This window comes from Scyliorhinus canicula, chromosome 7, assembly GCF_902713615.1.
Source record: "Scyliorhinus canicula chromosome 7, sScyCan1.1, whole genome shotgun sequence".
Classification (NCBI taxonomy): Eukaryota; Metazoa; Chordata; class Chondrichthyes; order Carcharhiniformes; family Scyliorhinidae; genus Scyliorhinus; species Scyliorhinus canicula.
The window spans coordinates 107,099,513-107,116,684 of record NC_052152.1 but is presented as its reverse complement, the minus strand read 5'-3'; the positions used below and the strand labels follow the sequence as shown (position 1 = coordinate 107,116,684).

Here is a 17,172-nt window from a genome sequence, read left to right as displayed (position 1 = left end):
TTTGCCATTTGCACCTAGCTAAGGTCTTCTCACCTGAGCCCAAACTGGTTTCTGCTGCTGCAGAATGCAAAATGCTCTCTTTGCAGACTGCTGGTCTGGCTAAACTGTCTGTTTCCCAGCAGTCTTAGCGCTTGGCTTATTTTGTAGCTCAGCGTCCATTTTAGGTGGCTACACACAGTACCGGGTCTTCTCTAGAATTGACCTGAAATCTGCCTACCACCAGCTCCCCATTCATAAATCGGACCGTCCCTACACTGCCTTCGAGGTGGACGGTCGCCTGTATCAATTTCTTAGGGTCCCCTTCGGCGTCACTAACGGGGTCTCGGTATTTCAACGAGAAATGGACCAAATGGTTGACCTGTATGAACTGCGGGCCACGTTTCCGTACTTAGACAATGTCACCATCTGCGGCCATGACCAGCAGGACCACGACGCCAACCTTGCTAAATTTCTCCACACCGCATCTCTCCTCAACCTCACTTATAACAAGGAGAAGTGCATTTTCCGCACAGACTGCTTAGCCATCCTCGGCTACGTAGTCCAGAGGACTACTGGGGCCTGATCCCGACCGCATGCGATCCCTCATGGAGCTTCCCCTCCCCCACTGCCCCAAGGCTCTCAAACGATGCCTGGGGTTCTTTTCTTACTACGCCCAGTGGGTCCCACAATATGCGGACAAGGCCCGCCCACTAATCCAGTCCACACAATTTCCCCTCACGGCCGAGGCACAACAGGCCTTCGCTCGTATTCGTGCTGACATAGCTAAGGCTGGGATGCATGCAGTAGACGAGACACTGCCCTTCCAAGTAGAGAGCGACGCTTCAGATGTTGCCCTTGCCACCATGCTGAACCAGGCAGGCAGACCCGTGGCATTCTTTTACCGCACCCTCCATGCCTCCGAAAACCGACATTCGTCCGTTGAAAAGAAGGCCCAGGCTATCGTTGAAGCGGTGTGGCACTGGAGGCATCACCTAGCCGGCAGGAGATTCACTCTCATCACTGACCAACGGTCGGTAGCCTTCATGTTCAACAACACGCAGCGGGGCAAGATCAAAAATGATAAAATCTTGCGGTGGAGTATCGAGCTCTCCACCTATAATTACGAGATCTTGTATCGCCTCAGCAAGCTCAATGAGCCCCCAGACGCCCTCTCCCGAGGTACATGTGCCAGCGCACAAGTGAACCAGCTCCGTGCCTTACACGAGAGCCTTTGCCATCCGGGGGTCACTCGGTTGTACCATCTGGTCAAAGCCTGCAATCTGCCCTAATCCGTCGAGGAAGTACGGACAGTCACCAGAGACTGCCAGGTCTGTGCTGAGTGCAAGCCGCACTTCTACCGGCCAGACCGCGCGCTCCTGGTGAAAGCGTCCCGCCCCTTTGAACGCCTCAGCGTAGATTTCAACGGGCCCCTCCCCTCTACCGACCGCAACACCTATGTACTTAGTGTGGGCGATGAATTCTCTAGGTTCCCCTTCGCCATCCCATGCCCGGATATGACGTCTGCCACCGTCATTAAGGCCCTTGATTCCATATTTGCTCTGTTCGGTTTCCCCGACTATATCCACAGTGACAGGGGATCCTCATTCATGAGCGTGGAGCTGCGTCATTTCCTGCTCAGCAGGGGTATCGCCTCCAGCAGGACGACTAGCTACAACCCCTGGGGTAACGGGCAGGTAGAGAGGGAGAACGGGACGGTATGGAGGGCCGTCCAGTTGGCTCTATGGTCCAGGAACCTCCCAGCCGCTCGCTGGCAGCAGGTCCTCCCTGACGCGCTCCATTCCATTCGGTCGCTACTGTGCACCGCAACTAACCACACACCCCATGAACGCGTTTTTGCCTTCCCTAGGAAGTCTACATCCGGGGTGTCGCTCCCGATTTGGCCCACGACTCCAGGCCAAGCCCTTCTTCATAGGTATGTCAGGCACCACAAGGCGGAACCCCTGGCGGACAAAGTACGCCTGCTCCACGCGAAGCCCCAGTATGCATACGTGGAGTTCCCCGTGAAGGCCGCCAGGACACAGTCTCGCTCAGGGACCTGGCTCCCTCGGGTGCCGATCCCATGCCCACGCTCCCCCACGCCTCCCTCCTTTTCCCCGGCCCCCCCCATTCGTCCCCACCAGGTCCATACCTCGTTCCCCTGCCCATGCTGGACGACATGGAAGATTTCGGCTCGCTCCCGGAGTCATCCCGCCACTGGCCAGCACCAACACCGCCAGCACCTGCACCGTCGCCACCACAGCTAGGTCGCTCGCAACGGAACGTTCGACCGCCGATCCGACTCAACCTGTGACCAGATTGCCCGATGGACTCTTGGTTTTCTTTTGTTTTACCCTTTTGTACATAGATCACTTTATGTATTATAGTTCCACGTCACCCCTGCCGGACTCATTTTTTACAGGGGGTGAATGTGGTAATCCAACCACTGTATATATGTGTGCTTGCAGTAGGGGGATGTATGGCCGTACCTGTATTACAGGTTTCTCCGGTAAACCCCTGCCGGCTAGCTCCGCCCACAGGGAGCTGTATAAATATTCGTAAGTTTCACTTGGATGCCATTCTACAGCTGCCGCCGCCGGAGGAATAGCATCTCACTGTAATAAAGCCTCTCTTGTACATCACTTGAGTCTTTGTGTACAATTGTTAGCGCCACAGCCTCATAAAAGCTTTTCTGGCTTGATTGGATAGCTGATTCAAACTGCACCTTTTCTCAGCCGAGCGCTGTTTTCAACAGGTTTTCCTCATAAAGCCAACCCCTATGCACTCACCATCTCTCCTTGAATATCCATTTAACTTTCATTTACAATTCCATTGTCCCCAGAACTACTTTGAACTTGACTTTTCCAAAATATAAAGTTCCTTCATGTTTTCCTATGGCCCCCACTTTGGATTAAATAAAACTTAATAATCTTCCTTGTTTACTTAATCAAAACTTTACCAGCTGTAAAAAGCCTTTTACTCCCCTTTGAAATTTAACAACTGGAAACAAAAGATTCCATGGCATCTCCTAATACAAATGTACTCATAAACCACTTGACCAGAAAAGTCTCCTGACAAATGCATGCGTCTAGCACCTTTAATTATTTCCCCCTTCCAGACGAAATGTCTCCGTTAATCTTTTCCCATCTTAATTAAATCATTTACATAGACAAACCGACTTCTCTACAGCATAACACGATACTTCCCAAAAATATTTTTAAAATTAATATCCATTCTCACACTCATTTATTTTGTTGTTTATTTAATTATATTTCTATGAAGCACCTTGGGATGTTTTTCCATGTTTAAGACAATATGTAAATGCAAGTTGTGATTATTTAATTTTTATATGTTTCATAGTGATATCCAGATAATTGCCGGAATCACCTGGAAAATTGTGGTTGATTCAAATTGGGGTGTTTAAATTGATTAATTGAGAGATCTTTGATAAGGTGAAGTTCTTATCTGGGAAGACTCTTAACACCTACCATTTTTCTCTGCAAAAGACACATTAACGTACACCCTGTAATGATATGTATAATCTAAGGAGAGTAAAGGGTTAACAAGATGATGCTTATGTATATCAACATTAGATGACATCACTGAGTAGTCTTATAAAAAGGGATGCGTCTCTAGGCATTCTGGGAGAAGGATTGTCTGAGGTTGAGTTAGTGTTGGTTGTATTAGAGAGACATAATAGATTACTGTAACATAGATTCAATTATATTATTTTGTTAACTATTACTCAGTTGAGTGTGTAAACCATTTAAAGTAGTGTAAAATACACTAGCTTTGTTTTAAATATGTAGCTTAATGTTCTTTGTAAACACTATGACTTTTGGCTATCTTGGATAACAATAGAAGGAACATTACATGCTACCAGTAGTGGAAATTCATTACATGGTACCAGGTAATTACTGAAGTAATTTAGCTAAAATTAGATAGAATCTAAGAAGAAAGAAAATCAGCACGCTCTCAGACTTTGATGGCAAGACTGCTTCCAGACCTGTTACATCAACTCACACAGACAAGTCGAGACCTCATGGAGAAACTGAAGACTCTGAAACAGTTCCGGACTTCTCGTAAAATTGATGTGAATTGGAAAATCTTTAAGCAGCAGTTTCAACTGTATCTATCTGCCTCAGATTTAGATACAGCTAGTGAAACCGAAAAGTTGCATTATTTCTAACAATGGCTGGACCACAGGCTATTGAATTATATAACTCCTTCCAATTCTCCACGGAAGATGATAAAAAGAAATTTGATGTAGTTATTTAAAATTTGACCTTCATTGCAAAGCTCAAATTAATGAAATTTATGAACGGTTTGTCTGTAAAACGAGAGTGCAGAAAGATGGAGAATCCGTAGACTGCTTCATTACTAATTCAAGATTAAAGTCACAAACCTGCAATTTCTCAATTTGTCAGACTCCCATGACCAGAGATCAAATCGTTTTTGGCAGCAAAGATGAGAAACTCGGAACGTTTATTAAGGCAAAAAAAGTTAAAATTGAAAGATGCAATTGAAATGTGTAGAGCGAATGTAGTATTCAGAAATTCTGATACAGGAAAAGGGCGCGGAAACGCACCTTGGCCAACTGCGTTGGATCTGTGGCGCAGTTGAGAAACAAGCGGGTTTAGGGCGGCAACCGTATTGCGCATAGTTGTTCTGCACATGCGCACTTCAACAAACTACGCGCATTGGACGAAGACCGTTCTGCAACCAATTTGCACATGACGAAAGCAACGTCATGGCTTCTGGACATTGTGGACATGCCCACTCACATAAAAAATGCCCAGCACATAGAAAAAGTTGCTCCAAATGTGGCAAACTGAATCACTTTGCTTTTCAATGCAGAGCTGCATTAAAAGGGATACACTTTAAAACTTCAAATTTAATGAAGAAACAAATTAATGTTCAGAGTGTTGATACAAGTGCAGAAACCTCAAACATAGATAATCCTAATGTTAATATAGATACTTATTGTCTTGAAGATTCTTTGTGGGAATTATGGAGAAATACCAGACAGCTATAAAGAACACTTCCAATCCACAGATACTGCATCCCATACAATTAATTAACACGGAATCTGAATGGAACGCTCCATTACAAGTCAACAGTTTAGTAATTGTGTTCAAACTGGACACTGGAGCATCTGCAAATTTAATCAATACTCTTGATTTATCACAACTTTGTCATAGTCCCAAGATTCAGAAAACTGACTGCCAGTTACATGACGACAATGGTAACATGATTACTTCATGAGGGTCATGCTATCTCTTAGTGACAAGCAACGACACTGTGATATCCTTGCAGTTCGAGATTGTTGAAGCTAAATGATCTTCAATATTAGGTGCACAAGCCTGTCAAGACTTGCACCTTGTGAAACAAATCTACAGCACAGACAAACCTCTTACACCTGTGCAGGAAGATATTGAAAGCTTTCTCGGTTGAAAAAGATCACCAACCATTAGTTCATATCATTCAAATCTTTCTTTGTGATATGACTCCAAGACTGCCATGAATGATCATGAAACTAAGAAAGTATGACTTTCAGCTGGTCTACACCCCAGGGGAAGATCTTACCATTGCCGACGCATTATCTCGTGCTACAGAAACAGATGAACAACAACCTGAGATAGTTCAACTTGTAGAAGCTCAAGCGGAACTTACAGCTGAAACTCTTCCTGTCTCTGATGAAAAACTCAAGCTCATCACAGAGCAGAAACTGAAAACGATTCAATGTTACAACGAGTAATCAGCCATTTGAAAAATGGTTGGCCGAAAGGAAACTGTTCAAACTTCAGAAATTTAGATTTGATTTGATTTAATATTGTCACATTTATTAGTATACAGTGAAAAGTATTGTTTCTTGCATGCTGTACAAACAATGCATACCGTACATAGGGAAGGAAGGAGAGACTTCAGAATATAATGTTACAGTTATAGCAAGGTAGAGAAAAGATCAATTTAATACGAGGTAGGTCCATTCAAAAGTCTGATGGCAGTAGGGAAGAAGCTGTTCTTGAATAGTAAATCTGATCTCACTATCGTAAATGGGTTTTTACTTCATCTCCATCGTCTTGTCATTCCTACAATGCTAAGGCACATGATCCTCCAGAAAATTCATGAAGGCCAGTTAGGTATAGAAAAGTGGAAACGCCGAGCGAGACGAGTGTATATTGGCCTGGAATAAATACTGACATAACCAATTTTGTGCTGGAATGTGAGACATGCCAGTGAAATCAGTCGACACAGAGATAAGAGAAACTCACAACTCACAATCTCGAGAAGGCTCCGTGGTCGAAAGTTGGTATTGATCTTTTTCATTTTCATGGTCGTGATTATGTATTGATCATTAACTATTTTTCAAACTACCCGGAAGTAATGAAAATGTCTGATTCACTTTGAAATCCCTGATCAAAGCGACTAAAGAAATATTTGCTCGTCTTGGGATACCTTGCAGAGTTATTACAGACAATGGACCTTGCTTTGATAGTAATGTTTGGACAGAATTTGATCGTAACTATAATTTCACTCCTATACCATCTAGTCCTCTTTTATTCGCAATCTAATGGCAAGGTAGAAAAAGGCGTTCACATTGTGAAAACATTTTTGAAGAAAGCATTTGACTCTGACTCAGATATGTTCTTAGCTTTATTGAATTATAGGGCTACTCCTCTCATCTGGTTTATCTCCTGCTCAGTTCTTAATGAACAAATTGTTGTGTACAATTCTTCAATGTTTACAACTAGTTGATCCTAATCTTCAGCAAGTCATCGAGAAAATGCAGCATCAAAAGCAACTTCAGGAGAAATACTACAATGAACATGCAAAATCGATGGAACCACTTGATCCAGATGATCTAGTGAGAATTCAGATTCCCACTGGAGGCTGGTCTGATTTAGCTAAGGTCATACGCCAAGCAGCACCTTTCTCGTATATTGTTAAAGCGACCGATGCTTCTGTTCTTAGCAGAAATCGACGTACTCTTCTGAAAGTCAAATTTTCTCATACGTTATTTCCATGTCTTCAGTTTGATAATTTATTACATACTACTACAGTGTCTGACAAGCAACAAGATGACTTCCATAAGCCGTTGGACAAATCTACAACTCAATTGACTGGATTGAGGAGATCATCCAGAATCAAAGAACCTGAAAGACTGAATTTTGAAAGAAAAACAAACAAACTATGAAACAAATTTTGACTCGCTTGTTAACTTTTGGCCTACATATCAATGTATCATGTAATATTGTTACTTATATTTTCCTGTTTGTACTGTACAAACATCTAAAAAAGAAGGGGGATGTAATGATATGTATACTCGAGGGAGAGTTTTGACTCGGTTGTTAACTTTTGGCATACATATCAATGTATCATACAATATTGTTATATTTCCCTGTTTGTACTGTACAAACATCTAAAAATAAGGGGGATGTAATTATATGTATACTCTAGGGGGATTAAAGGTTAACAAGATGATGTTCATTAAATCAACACTAGATGGCATCACTGAGTAGTCACAAAAAGTCTGTGTCTCGAGGCATTCTGGGAGAAATTGATGGAGAAGGATAGTGTGAGGTTGAGTTAGTGTTGGTTGTATTAGAGAGACATAATAGATTATTGTAACATAGATTCAATAATATTTTCTTCGCTATTACTCAAAGTGTGCGAACCATTTAAAGTAGTGTAAAATAAACTAGCTTTGTTTTAAATACATAATGTTCTTCGTAAACACTACGACTTTTGGCTATCTTGGGGAACAATACAAGGAACATTACACACCCTTCTAGCTATCTGGTTATCATTTGATGTGCTGTGCACAAGGTTTTAAATTATGGACTCTCCATTCCAAAAAATAATCACATTGGACTTGAAGCGTTAACTCTGTTTCTCTCTCCATACCCCACAGATGCTGCCAGACCTGCTGAGTTTTTCCAGCACTTTGTTTTTATTTTAAATTAAAGATTTAGATTCAGATTCATTGTCACGTGTACCAAGGTACAGTAAAAAGTATTGTTCTTTTATAATTGATTCTTAAAATGAATACATGCCTGCAGCAGGCAGGAATTCCTTTGACTGAATGGTTAAAGTGGGATGAAGTACGTAAATCGCAGATTTTGTAATAAGTAACACCCTGCACTAATATATTTCAGAGGATCAAAAAATTGGCGTTGGGGCAGTGATCTGGGCAGAAGGAAAGTCGGTAAGTTTTAGTTTCCTTTCATTATATTTTTCAAAAAATAAATGTTACCAGTGTTGAGCTGAAGCGATTTGATTTTTGCTTGGTTGTAATATCACAGCCACCATCACCACTTCACTTGATGGCTACTCTCTATGGGAAAGCCTAAACTGTGAAAGCAAGGTATTAAAGTATGCAGGGTGTTGATTAATTCTGCACTTGGGCAACTTTAGGCAGAAAAGCACAGCAACCTTGAATTTTGTTGTCCGCTTCTTCTTTCAACCAATTGCAGCATGTTTTCCACCCTGCGCTTCCCAGCCCCTTAACCCTCCCATTGCATGAGCACAGACCAGGGAGAAAAGGGGCTTATGGCTTTGTTAAAATCGTACATACAAGAATGTGATAATATCAACCACGGAAAATTGTCCTTGGAAAAATTTCCAACCACACAAATCTTGTGTGGCTGAGTATAAACTACTGAATGAAGATGATTTTATAGTTTAAAACAATTGATGGCATAAAGGAATTTAAATTAATGTATGTAGTGGCCCAAAAAATGAATCCTGCAGATTAAATATTTCTTACCAATTAATGAAGGAAGCAGCAAAAACATATGATGGTTTATTAACTCTTTCAATTAAGTACTTTAATGGAGAACTGTGGGGTGAAATTAAGTACTTTTGAAGTATAGTAACTTGTAGGAAATGGGCAATAAGTTGCACGCAGTGAGGTCCAATAACTGCATTGTGATAATGGTCAGATCATTTGCTTTTGTGATGTTGGTTGTAGGATAAATAGTGGCCAGGTCATGAAGGAGCGATTCCCTGATCATCTTCAAATAGTGTCATGAAAATTTTCCAGCTTACAGCTTGTGTATATCTTTTTTTCAATGAGGTTTTCCATTTTTCACAAAACAAATTGCTTCAAATAAACAAAAGCAGAAAGATAGCTATAGGTGTCAATGTACAACAGGTACAGCACAAAACAATAGTCATTACTTCGTTGGGAACAAATAATACTGGATAGAACTGGGGATAAAAACCCCAGCATGTTAGCAGGGACTGGTTTAGCACAGGGCTAAATAGCTGGCTTTTAAAGCAGACCAAGGCAGGCCAGCAGCGCGGGTTCTATTCCTGTACCAGCCTCTCCAAACAGGCACCGGAATGTGGCAACTAAGGGCTTTTCACTGTAACTTCATTACTGAAGCCTACTTGTGACAATAAGCGATTTTCATTTCATTTAATGTTTCTTCCACGGAAAAATGACCTGTCTACACATACAGGCAATATTATGGACCTACCTCTTCTCCACAGCCACAAAACAAAATGACAGAAGAAGAAAAAAATACCACGAGAACCCCAGTGCTAAGGGGAAATTGACTAACTCTTACAATGCAATTTAAACTCTTCTCCAGATCCAGATCAGAACAGGCAGCCAACCTACATCTTCAAGGTGATGAAATGGCAAAGGCAAACACAGAGAGAGGACTGGGTGCAACCAAGGGTCTCGCATTGAAGAAGTAAAATGAGAGCAAAAGCCAAGAGCAAGAGTTCGAACTTCCACACTCCCATCACTCAGTTCCAAATCAAAGGACAAAACAGATCACTGGGCCAGTAGAACAATAGGATATCGTGGGACCAAGAACCAAAAGGAGTACAGACTGGTCCTAATCGTTAAACGGGGGGAAAGCCACTCCAGGGCAGGAGGGTCGTCATAGCGAACCCCCCAACCCTCAACTCAAAAACAAAAGAAAGTATTAGGCCATCCAAAGATCCGTATCTGAAATGCTATGATGCTAAGGCCCACAATCCAACTCCACCTCTGCCCATAAAAAGAACAATCAAAAAGGGGGATCCACTTAAGAACATAAGAACTAGGAGCAGGAGTAGGCCATCTGGCCCCTCGAGCCTGCTCCGCCATTCAATGAGATCATGGCTGATTTTTTTTGGACTCAGCTCCACTTTCCGGCCCGAACACCATAACCCTTAGTCCCTTTATTCTTCAAAGATGTAGTGGCATCTTGTGGGTGAAGAAGTTCCTCCTAAACTCAGTCCTAAATCTACTTCTCCTTATTTTGAGGCTATGCCCCCTAGTTCTGCTTTCACCCGCCAGTGGAAACAACCTGCCTGCATCTATCCTATTTATTCCCTTCATAATTGTATGTGTTTCTATAAGATCCCCCCTCATCCTTCTAAATTCCAACGACTACATTCCCAGTTTACTCAACCTCTCCTCGTAATCCAACCCCTTCAGATCTGGGATTAACCTAATGAATCTCCTCTGCACACCCTCCAGTGCCAGTACATCCTTTCTCAAGTAAGGAGACCAAAACTGAACACAATACTCCAGGTGTGGTCTCACTAACACCTTATACAATTGCAGCATAACCTCCCTAGTCTTAAACTCCATCCCTCTAGCAATGAAGGACAAAATTCCATTTGCCTTCTTAATCACCTGTTGCACCTGTAAACCAACTTTTTGCGACTCATGCACTAGCACACCCAGGTGTCTCTGCACAGCAGCATGTTTTAATATTTTATCATTTAAATAATAACTCAGTTTGCTGTTATTCCTACCAAAATGGATAACCTCACATTTGTCAACATTGTATTCCATCTGCCAGACCCTAGCCCATTCACTTAACCTATCCAAATCCCTCTGCAGACTTCCAGTATCCTCTGCACTTTTCGCTTTACCACTCATCTTAGTGTCGTCTGCAAACTTGGACACATTGCACTTGGTCCCCAACTCCAATCATCTACTTAAATTGTGAACAATTGTGGGCCCAACACTGATCCCTGAGGGACACCACTAGCTACTGATTGCCAACAAACACCCATTAATCCCCACTCTTTGCTTTCTATTAATTAACCAATCCTCTATCCATGCTACTACTTTACCCTTAATGCCGTGCACCTTTATCTTATGCAGCAACCTTTTGTGTGGCACCTTGTCAAAGGCTTTCTAGAAATCCAGATATACCACATCCGTTGGCTCCCCGTTATCTACCGCACTGGTAATGTCCTCAAAAAATTTTACTAAATCAGTTAGGCGCGACCTGCCCTTTATGAACCCATGGTGCGTCTGCCCAATGGGACAATTTCTATCCAGATGCCTCGCTATTTCTTCCTTGATGATAGATTCCAGCATCTTCCCTACTACCGAAGTTAAGCTCACTGGCCTATAATTACCCGCTCTCTGTCAACCTCCTTTTTTAAACAGTGGTGTCAAGTTTGCAAATTTCCAATCTGCCGGGACCACCCAAGAATCTAGTGAATTTTGGTAACTTATCACTAGTGCATTTGCAATTTCCCTAGCCATCTCTTTTAGCACTCTGGGGTGCATTCCATCAGGGCCAGGAGACTTGTCTATCTTTAGCCCCATTAGCTTGCCAATCACTACCTCCTGAGTGATAACAATCCTCCCAAGGTCCTCACCTGTCATAGCCTCATTTCTATCAGTCACTGGCATGTTATTTGTGTCTTCCACTGTGAAGACCGACCCAAAAAACCTGTTCAGTTCCTCAGCCACTTCCTTATCTCCCATTATTAAAACTCCTCTAAAGAATCAATATTTACCTTAGCCACTCTTTTTTGTTTTGTATATTTGTAGAAACTTTTACTATCTGTTTTTATATTCTGAGCAAGTTTACTCTCTTAATCTATCTTCCTCTTCTTTATAGCTTTTTTAGTAGCTTTAGTTACCCCCTAAAGATTTCCCTGTCCTCTAGTCTCCCACCAGTCTTTGCCACTTTGTATGTTTTTTCCTTCAATTTGATACTCTCCCTTATTTCCTTAGATATCCACGGTCGATTTTCCCTCTTTCTACCGTCCTTCCTTTTTGTTGGTATAAACCTTTGCTGAGCACTGTGAAAAATTGCTTGGAAGGTTCTCCACTGTTCCTCAACTGTTCCACCATAAAGTCTTTGCTCCCAGTCTACCTTAGCTAGTTCTTCTCTCATCCCATTGTAGTCTCCTTTGTTTAATCACAAAACACGAGTATTTGATTTTACCTTCTCACCCTCCATCTGTATTTTAAATTCCACCATATTGTGATCGCTCCTTCCGAGAGGAACCCTAACTATGAGATCATGAATCAATCCTGTCTCATTACACAGGACAAGATCTAGGACCACTTGTTCCCTTGTAGGTTCCATTACATACTGTTCTAGGAAACTATCGTGGATACATTCTATAAACTCCTCCTCAAGGCTGCCTTGACCGACCTGGTTAAACCAATCAACATGTAGATTAAAATCCCCCATGATAACTGCTGTACGATTTCTACATGCATCCGTTATTTCTTTGTTTATTGCCTGCCCACCATAATGTTACTATTTGGTGGCCACTCCCATCAGTGACTTTTTCGCCTTACTATTCCTGATTTCCACCCAAAAGGATTCAACCTTATCCTCCATAGCACCAATGTCATCCCTTACTATTGCCCGGATGTCATCCTTAAATAACAGAGCTACACCACCTCCCTTATCATCCACTCTGTCCTTCCGAATAGTTTGATACCCTCGGATATTTAACTCCCAGTCGTGACCATCCTTTAACCATATTTCAGTAATGGCCACTAAATCATAGTCATTCATGATTATTTGCGCCATCAACTCATTTACCTTATTCCGAATACTACGAGCATTCAGGTAAAGTACACTTATGTTGGCTTTTTTACCTCTGTTTTGAATCTTAACACCTCGATCAGTAACCTCTCTCTCAACTTTTCTCCTAATTTTCCTTGACGTTGCACCCATATCTTCATGTAACAACCTGCCGCGTCACTTAGCATTAATGTTTTTACTTCCCGTTTTATTCCTTTTAGTATTACTGGGCCTATTCACGGAGCTCCCCTCAGTCACTATACCTTGTACTGTCGCCCTTTTTGATTTTTGACTATGGTTTCTCTGCTTTACACTTTCCCCCTTACTTCCTTTTGCTTCTGTCCCTGTTTTACATCTTGTATACCTCAATTAGATCTTCCTCATTCTTCTATACTCTCAAGAATATAGGCCTAAACTGTTCAATCTCTCCTCGTACGACAAACCCCTCATTTCTGAAATCAATCTAGTGAACCTCCTCTGAACTGCCACCAATGCTACTGCATCTTTCCTCAAATAAGAGGACCAAAACTGTCCACAAATCTCCAGGTGTGGTCTTGCCAATGCCTTGTGTAGTTGCAGCAACACTTCCTTCCCTTTATACTCGATTCCTTTTACTATAAATGCCAACATTCCATTTGCTTCCCTTATTATCTGCTGTACCTGCATGCTCGCATTCTGTGACTCATGATCGAGGACACCCAGATCCCTCTGCATCGGAGCACCCATTTAGATAATAAGTTGCCTTTCTATTTTTTTTGACCAAAATGCATGACCTCGCACCTATCCACGTTAAACTCCATCTGCCACATTTTGGCCCATTCTCCTAACCTATCTATATCCATTTTTAAGGTCCTTATTTCCTCATTGCAACTTACTGTCCCACCTATTTTCGTGTCACCTGCAAATTTCGCTATAGAACCTTCTATCCTGTATCCAATTCGTTAATATAAACTCAATAAGTGGTTCAACCACAAAACCATTAAATCAAAAGCAATTAAGCAGTCAGATATAGTTTTTGTCTTTATAATGTCCTTGATCTCCTTGATTAGCCATGGATGTTTTTACCCCTCTTCCCATCTTTCTTCCTCACTGCACTCCCACTCTCTCAAATTGTGATTTTCCCCATATATACTTTTGGATATTTCTTCAGGATATGAATATTTTAGCACGCAGTATCCTACTCGAGCAAATTACTGCCCAAGTGGTATTTTAAGAATTTGTTTTCTGCAGATATCCATCCACCCATTCTTGTTGCAGGTCACCTGATTAATTTAAGGCTAGCCTAACCACCAATGGGTGGTCTGTAGCCCCAAACACATGACAACAACCATTTTTTAGATATTTGTGTATATATGAGTCCATGTATACTTATGCTTTTTGTAAATGTATTTTAGTTAGAATGCAAACACTAGATCGGTCTACTCGCTACTTTCTAGAGGTTTTGCTTAACTGTTGACTTTTTTTCATCAGCCTTTTCCACAGAGGAAAGAATATGACCTTTAATATCTGACTGCTTAATTCCCTTTGATTTATGGTTTTGTGGTTGAGTCATTTATTGAGTTATATTTAGACAGATCAACCACCTCAATGGTGTCATCTCACCATGTATGTTCCCTATAACCATATGTGAAGCTATTGTTTCACTAATATTACACTTCACAATGATCATGATCTCACATTTTGCTTTTGGATTTTATTTGAAAGTTATCTTGTGTCTGAACATTCGAAGTACCCATGGTACAAGAGACTAAATATCCCCACCCCAAAACTGTCTGGGAAAGGAGCATTGTGAACTGTTCTATCTATTGGCAGCTGGTTGAAAATCAGAATGGATCATGGAGTCAAGTGCCATAAGATTTGTATCTCACTGAGGACACCTGCCTAAATTCAATGAGAGTTTTGGCATGCACGATCCGATTAGGCACAGCCCGCATAAGTCCTGATGGATGTTGTCATTTTTAAATTCTGTTGAAATAGTCAATCTCTGTTTATTTGTAGAGTAATTGTGACGGAACAGGAGCCAGATATTTGATTGGATGTGGTTATAATGCCTACCCAACGGGGTCTGAATATGCAGACTACCCTCAGATGGATGAGAAGCAGCAGAAGGACCGAGAAGCCAGGAAGTTCCGGTACATTGTGCACGCTGAGCAGAATGCTTTAACCTTCCGGTAGGTACTTTAAACATTTTGCAACAGTTTGTATTCCTGGCTTTCACTCAATTGCCTATGCATAAAAGAAGGAAAGATTCTCATATATCTGCACATTTCAGATCCTCTGGGCAACAAACAAAACGGGACAGCCAATCAGGCCACAGCAAAATACCCCAAACAGAAATGGCCTGTCAGATAATCTGTTATTTGTGATGTTGGTTGAGGGATAAATATTGGCCAGGACTGCAGAAGAACTTCCCTGCTCATCTTCTAAAAAGCGCTTTAGAATCTTTTGCATCCGCCTGAGGGAACAGATGGAGCCTCGGTTAATGTCTGTCTGAAAGAGAGCACCATACCGTGTGAAGGTGAATCACCTCCACTTCCTCGAGGGAAATTGGGGATGGGCAATAAATGCTGGCCTCACCTCCCAGGGGCAGGCGTGAGGAGATGTGTGACGCAGGCTGGAGGCTAGCTCAAGAGGGGTTATGGTTGATCGGGGGGGGGATGTGTTGGGTGGGTGGTGTGCTCCCCGACCCGGCTGATCACATGGAATGTGAGAGAGTTGAATGGGCCAGTCAAGAAGGCCCATGTGTACGCACATTTGAAAAGCTTGAAGACGGATGTGGCGATGATACAGGAAACAAACCTGAGGGTGGTGGATCAGACTACACTGAGGAAAGGGTGGATAGGGCAGGCATTCCATTCAGGACTACATTCCGAAGCAAGGGGGTGGCGATTTTGATTAACAATCGGGTGGCGCTTAAAGTGGGAAGTATAATGGAGGATACCGGGGGGAGGTATGTTATGGTGAGTGGGAAATTGGAGGGGATGCCGGTGGTGCTGGTGAACATTTTATGTTCCGAACTGGATGATATAGAGTTCATGAGGGGGGGGGGGGGGTGATCCGTGTAATTTTGGGAGGTCGACAGAGAAAGAATATTCATTTTTCCCATGTGCATGAAGTGTACATCCGAATTGACTTCTTTATTTTAAATAAGACCTTGCTGACGGGGTTGGTGGATGCTGAGTACTCGCCGATAGTGGTGTTTGATCACGCCCCACGCTGAGTGGATTTGCAGGTGAGTAAGGGGAGGGCAGCACCCGCCATGGAGGTTAGATGTGGGGCTGTTGGCGGAGGAAGAGGTGTGTGAGCGGATGAGGGAGGCCATTCAAAGTATCTGGAGATAAACAATATGGGGGAGGTTTCGGCAGCCACAGTATGGGAGGCGTTGAAGGCAGCGGTGAGAGGGGAGTTCATTTTGATACGGGCACACAGGGAGAAGGTAGAGCGGGTGAAGATGGATTGGTTGTTGGAGGAGATTCTCCAGGTGGACAGGATGTACTCGGAAGCCCCGGAGGCAGGACTGTGAAGAAGCAGCAGAAGCTGCAGATGGAGTTCGGGTTACTATCTACGGGAAGGCGGTGGGGCAACTGAAAAAGGTGAGGGGGCGGGGTACGAATATGGGGAGGGAGTCATGCAGGATGCTGGCGCACCAGTTGAAGCAGGAGGTGGACCTCCGGTGGCAACTATACTGTAAACAGTTGCAGGTTTAGCAGCTCCTGCTCTTGGTGGTTTTAAGCTGGATTTTCACGGAAATTTTTTCTATCAGAAGTGGATAAAAGTGAGAGGAGGAAAAGGCGACCCCTATCCGATGGAATTACACTCGAAAACTAATCGCAAAAGAAGGAATCAAAAGTTGGTTGGAAGTGAGGAGCTGAGCTTGGTGGCTGCAGTGGCAGAGAACCGAGATCCAATGGTCGACAGACCAGCTGGTTGCATACCTGGATGAGAAGTTCGCCCGGCATCATAAGGAGTGTGCGGAGGACCTGACCAAGGTGGTTGCCTTGATTAAGGAGGCTGTCGACCGGATGGAGGTGATAGTGAAGACCCAGGGACAGTCGATCCAAAAGCTGCAGGAGCAGGCGACAGAGCAAGAGGAGCAGTCCACTGGGATGGCACTGCAAATTGGTATATTACAAGATTGGCAAAAGCGGCTGCTGGAAAAGGTGGAAGACCTGGAGAATCGTTCCCGCAGGCAGAACGTTCAGATCGTCAGTCTCCCAGAGGGAAAGGAGGAATCAGATGCCGGTGCGTATGTTGTGAGGATGTTCGAGAAAATGATGGGAGCAGAGGCGTTCAAAAGGCTCACAGGGCACTTGTGCGCAAGCCCCAGGGTCGTGAGCCCCCGAGGGCGTTGGTGGTGGGGCTTCACCGATTCCTGGGCAAGGAACGCATCATGAGATGGGCTAGG

General features: G+C 43.1%; 1 protein-coding gene across 1 annotated transcript in view; it reads left to right on the top strand.

The window, feature by feature from the left end:
* The window catches only part of cdadc1 (cytidine and dCMP deaminase domain containing 1), a 150,303-nt gene that overhangs the window by 84,114 nt on the left and 49,017 nt on the right, over window positions 1-17,172 (top strand). The window contains exons 5-6 of the mRNA XM_038802619.1: window positions 8,136-8,185; window positions 14,766-14,938. Of these exons, the coding sequence (XP_038658547.1) occupies window positions 8,136-8,185; window positions 14,766-14,938 (223 nt within the window). The remainder of the gene's footprint in view (window positions 1-8,135; window positions 8,186-14,765; window positions 14,939-17,172) is intronic.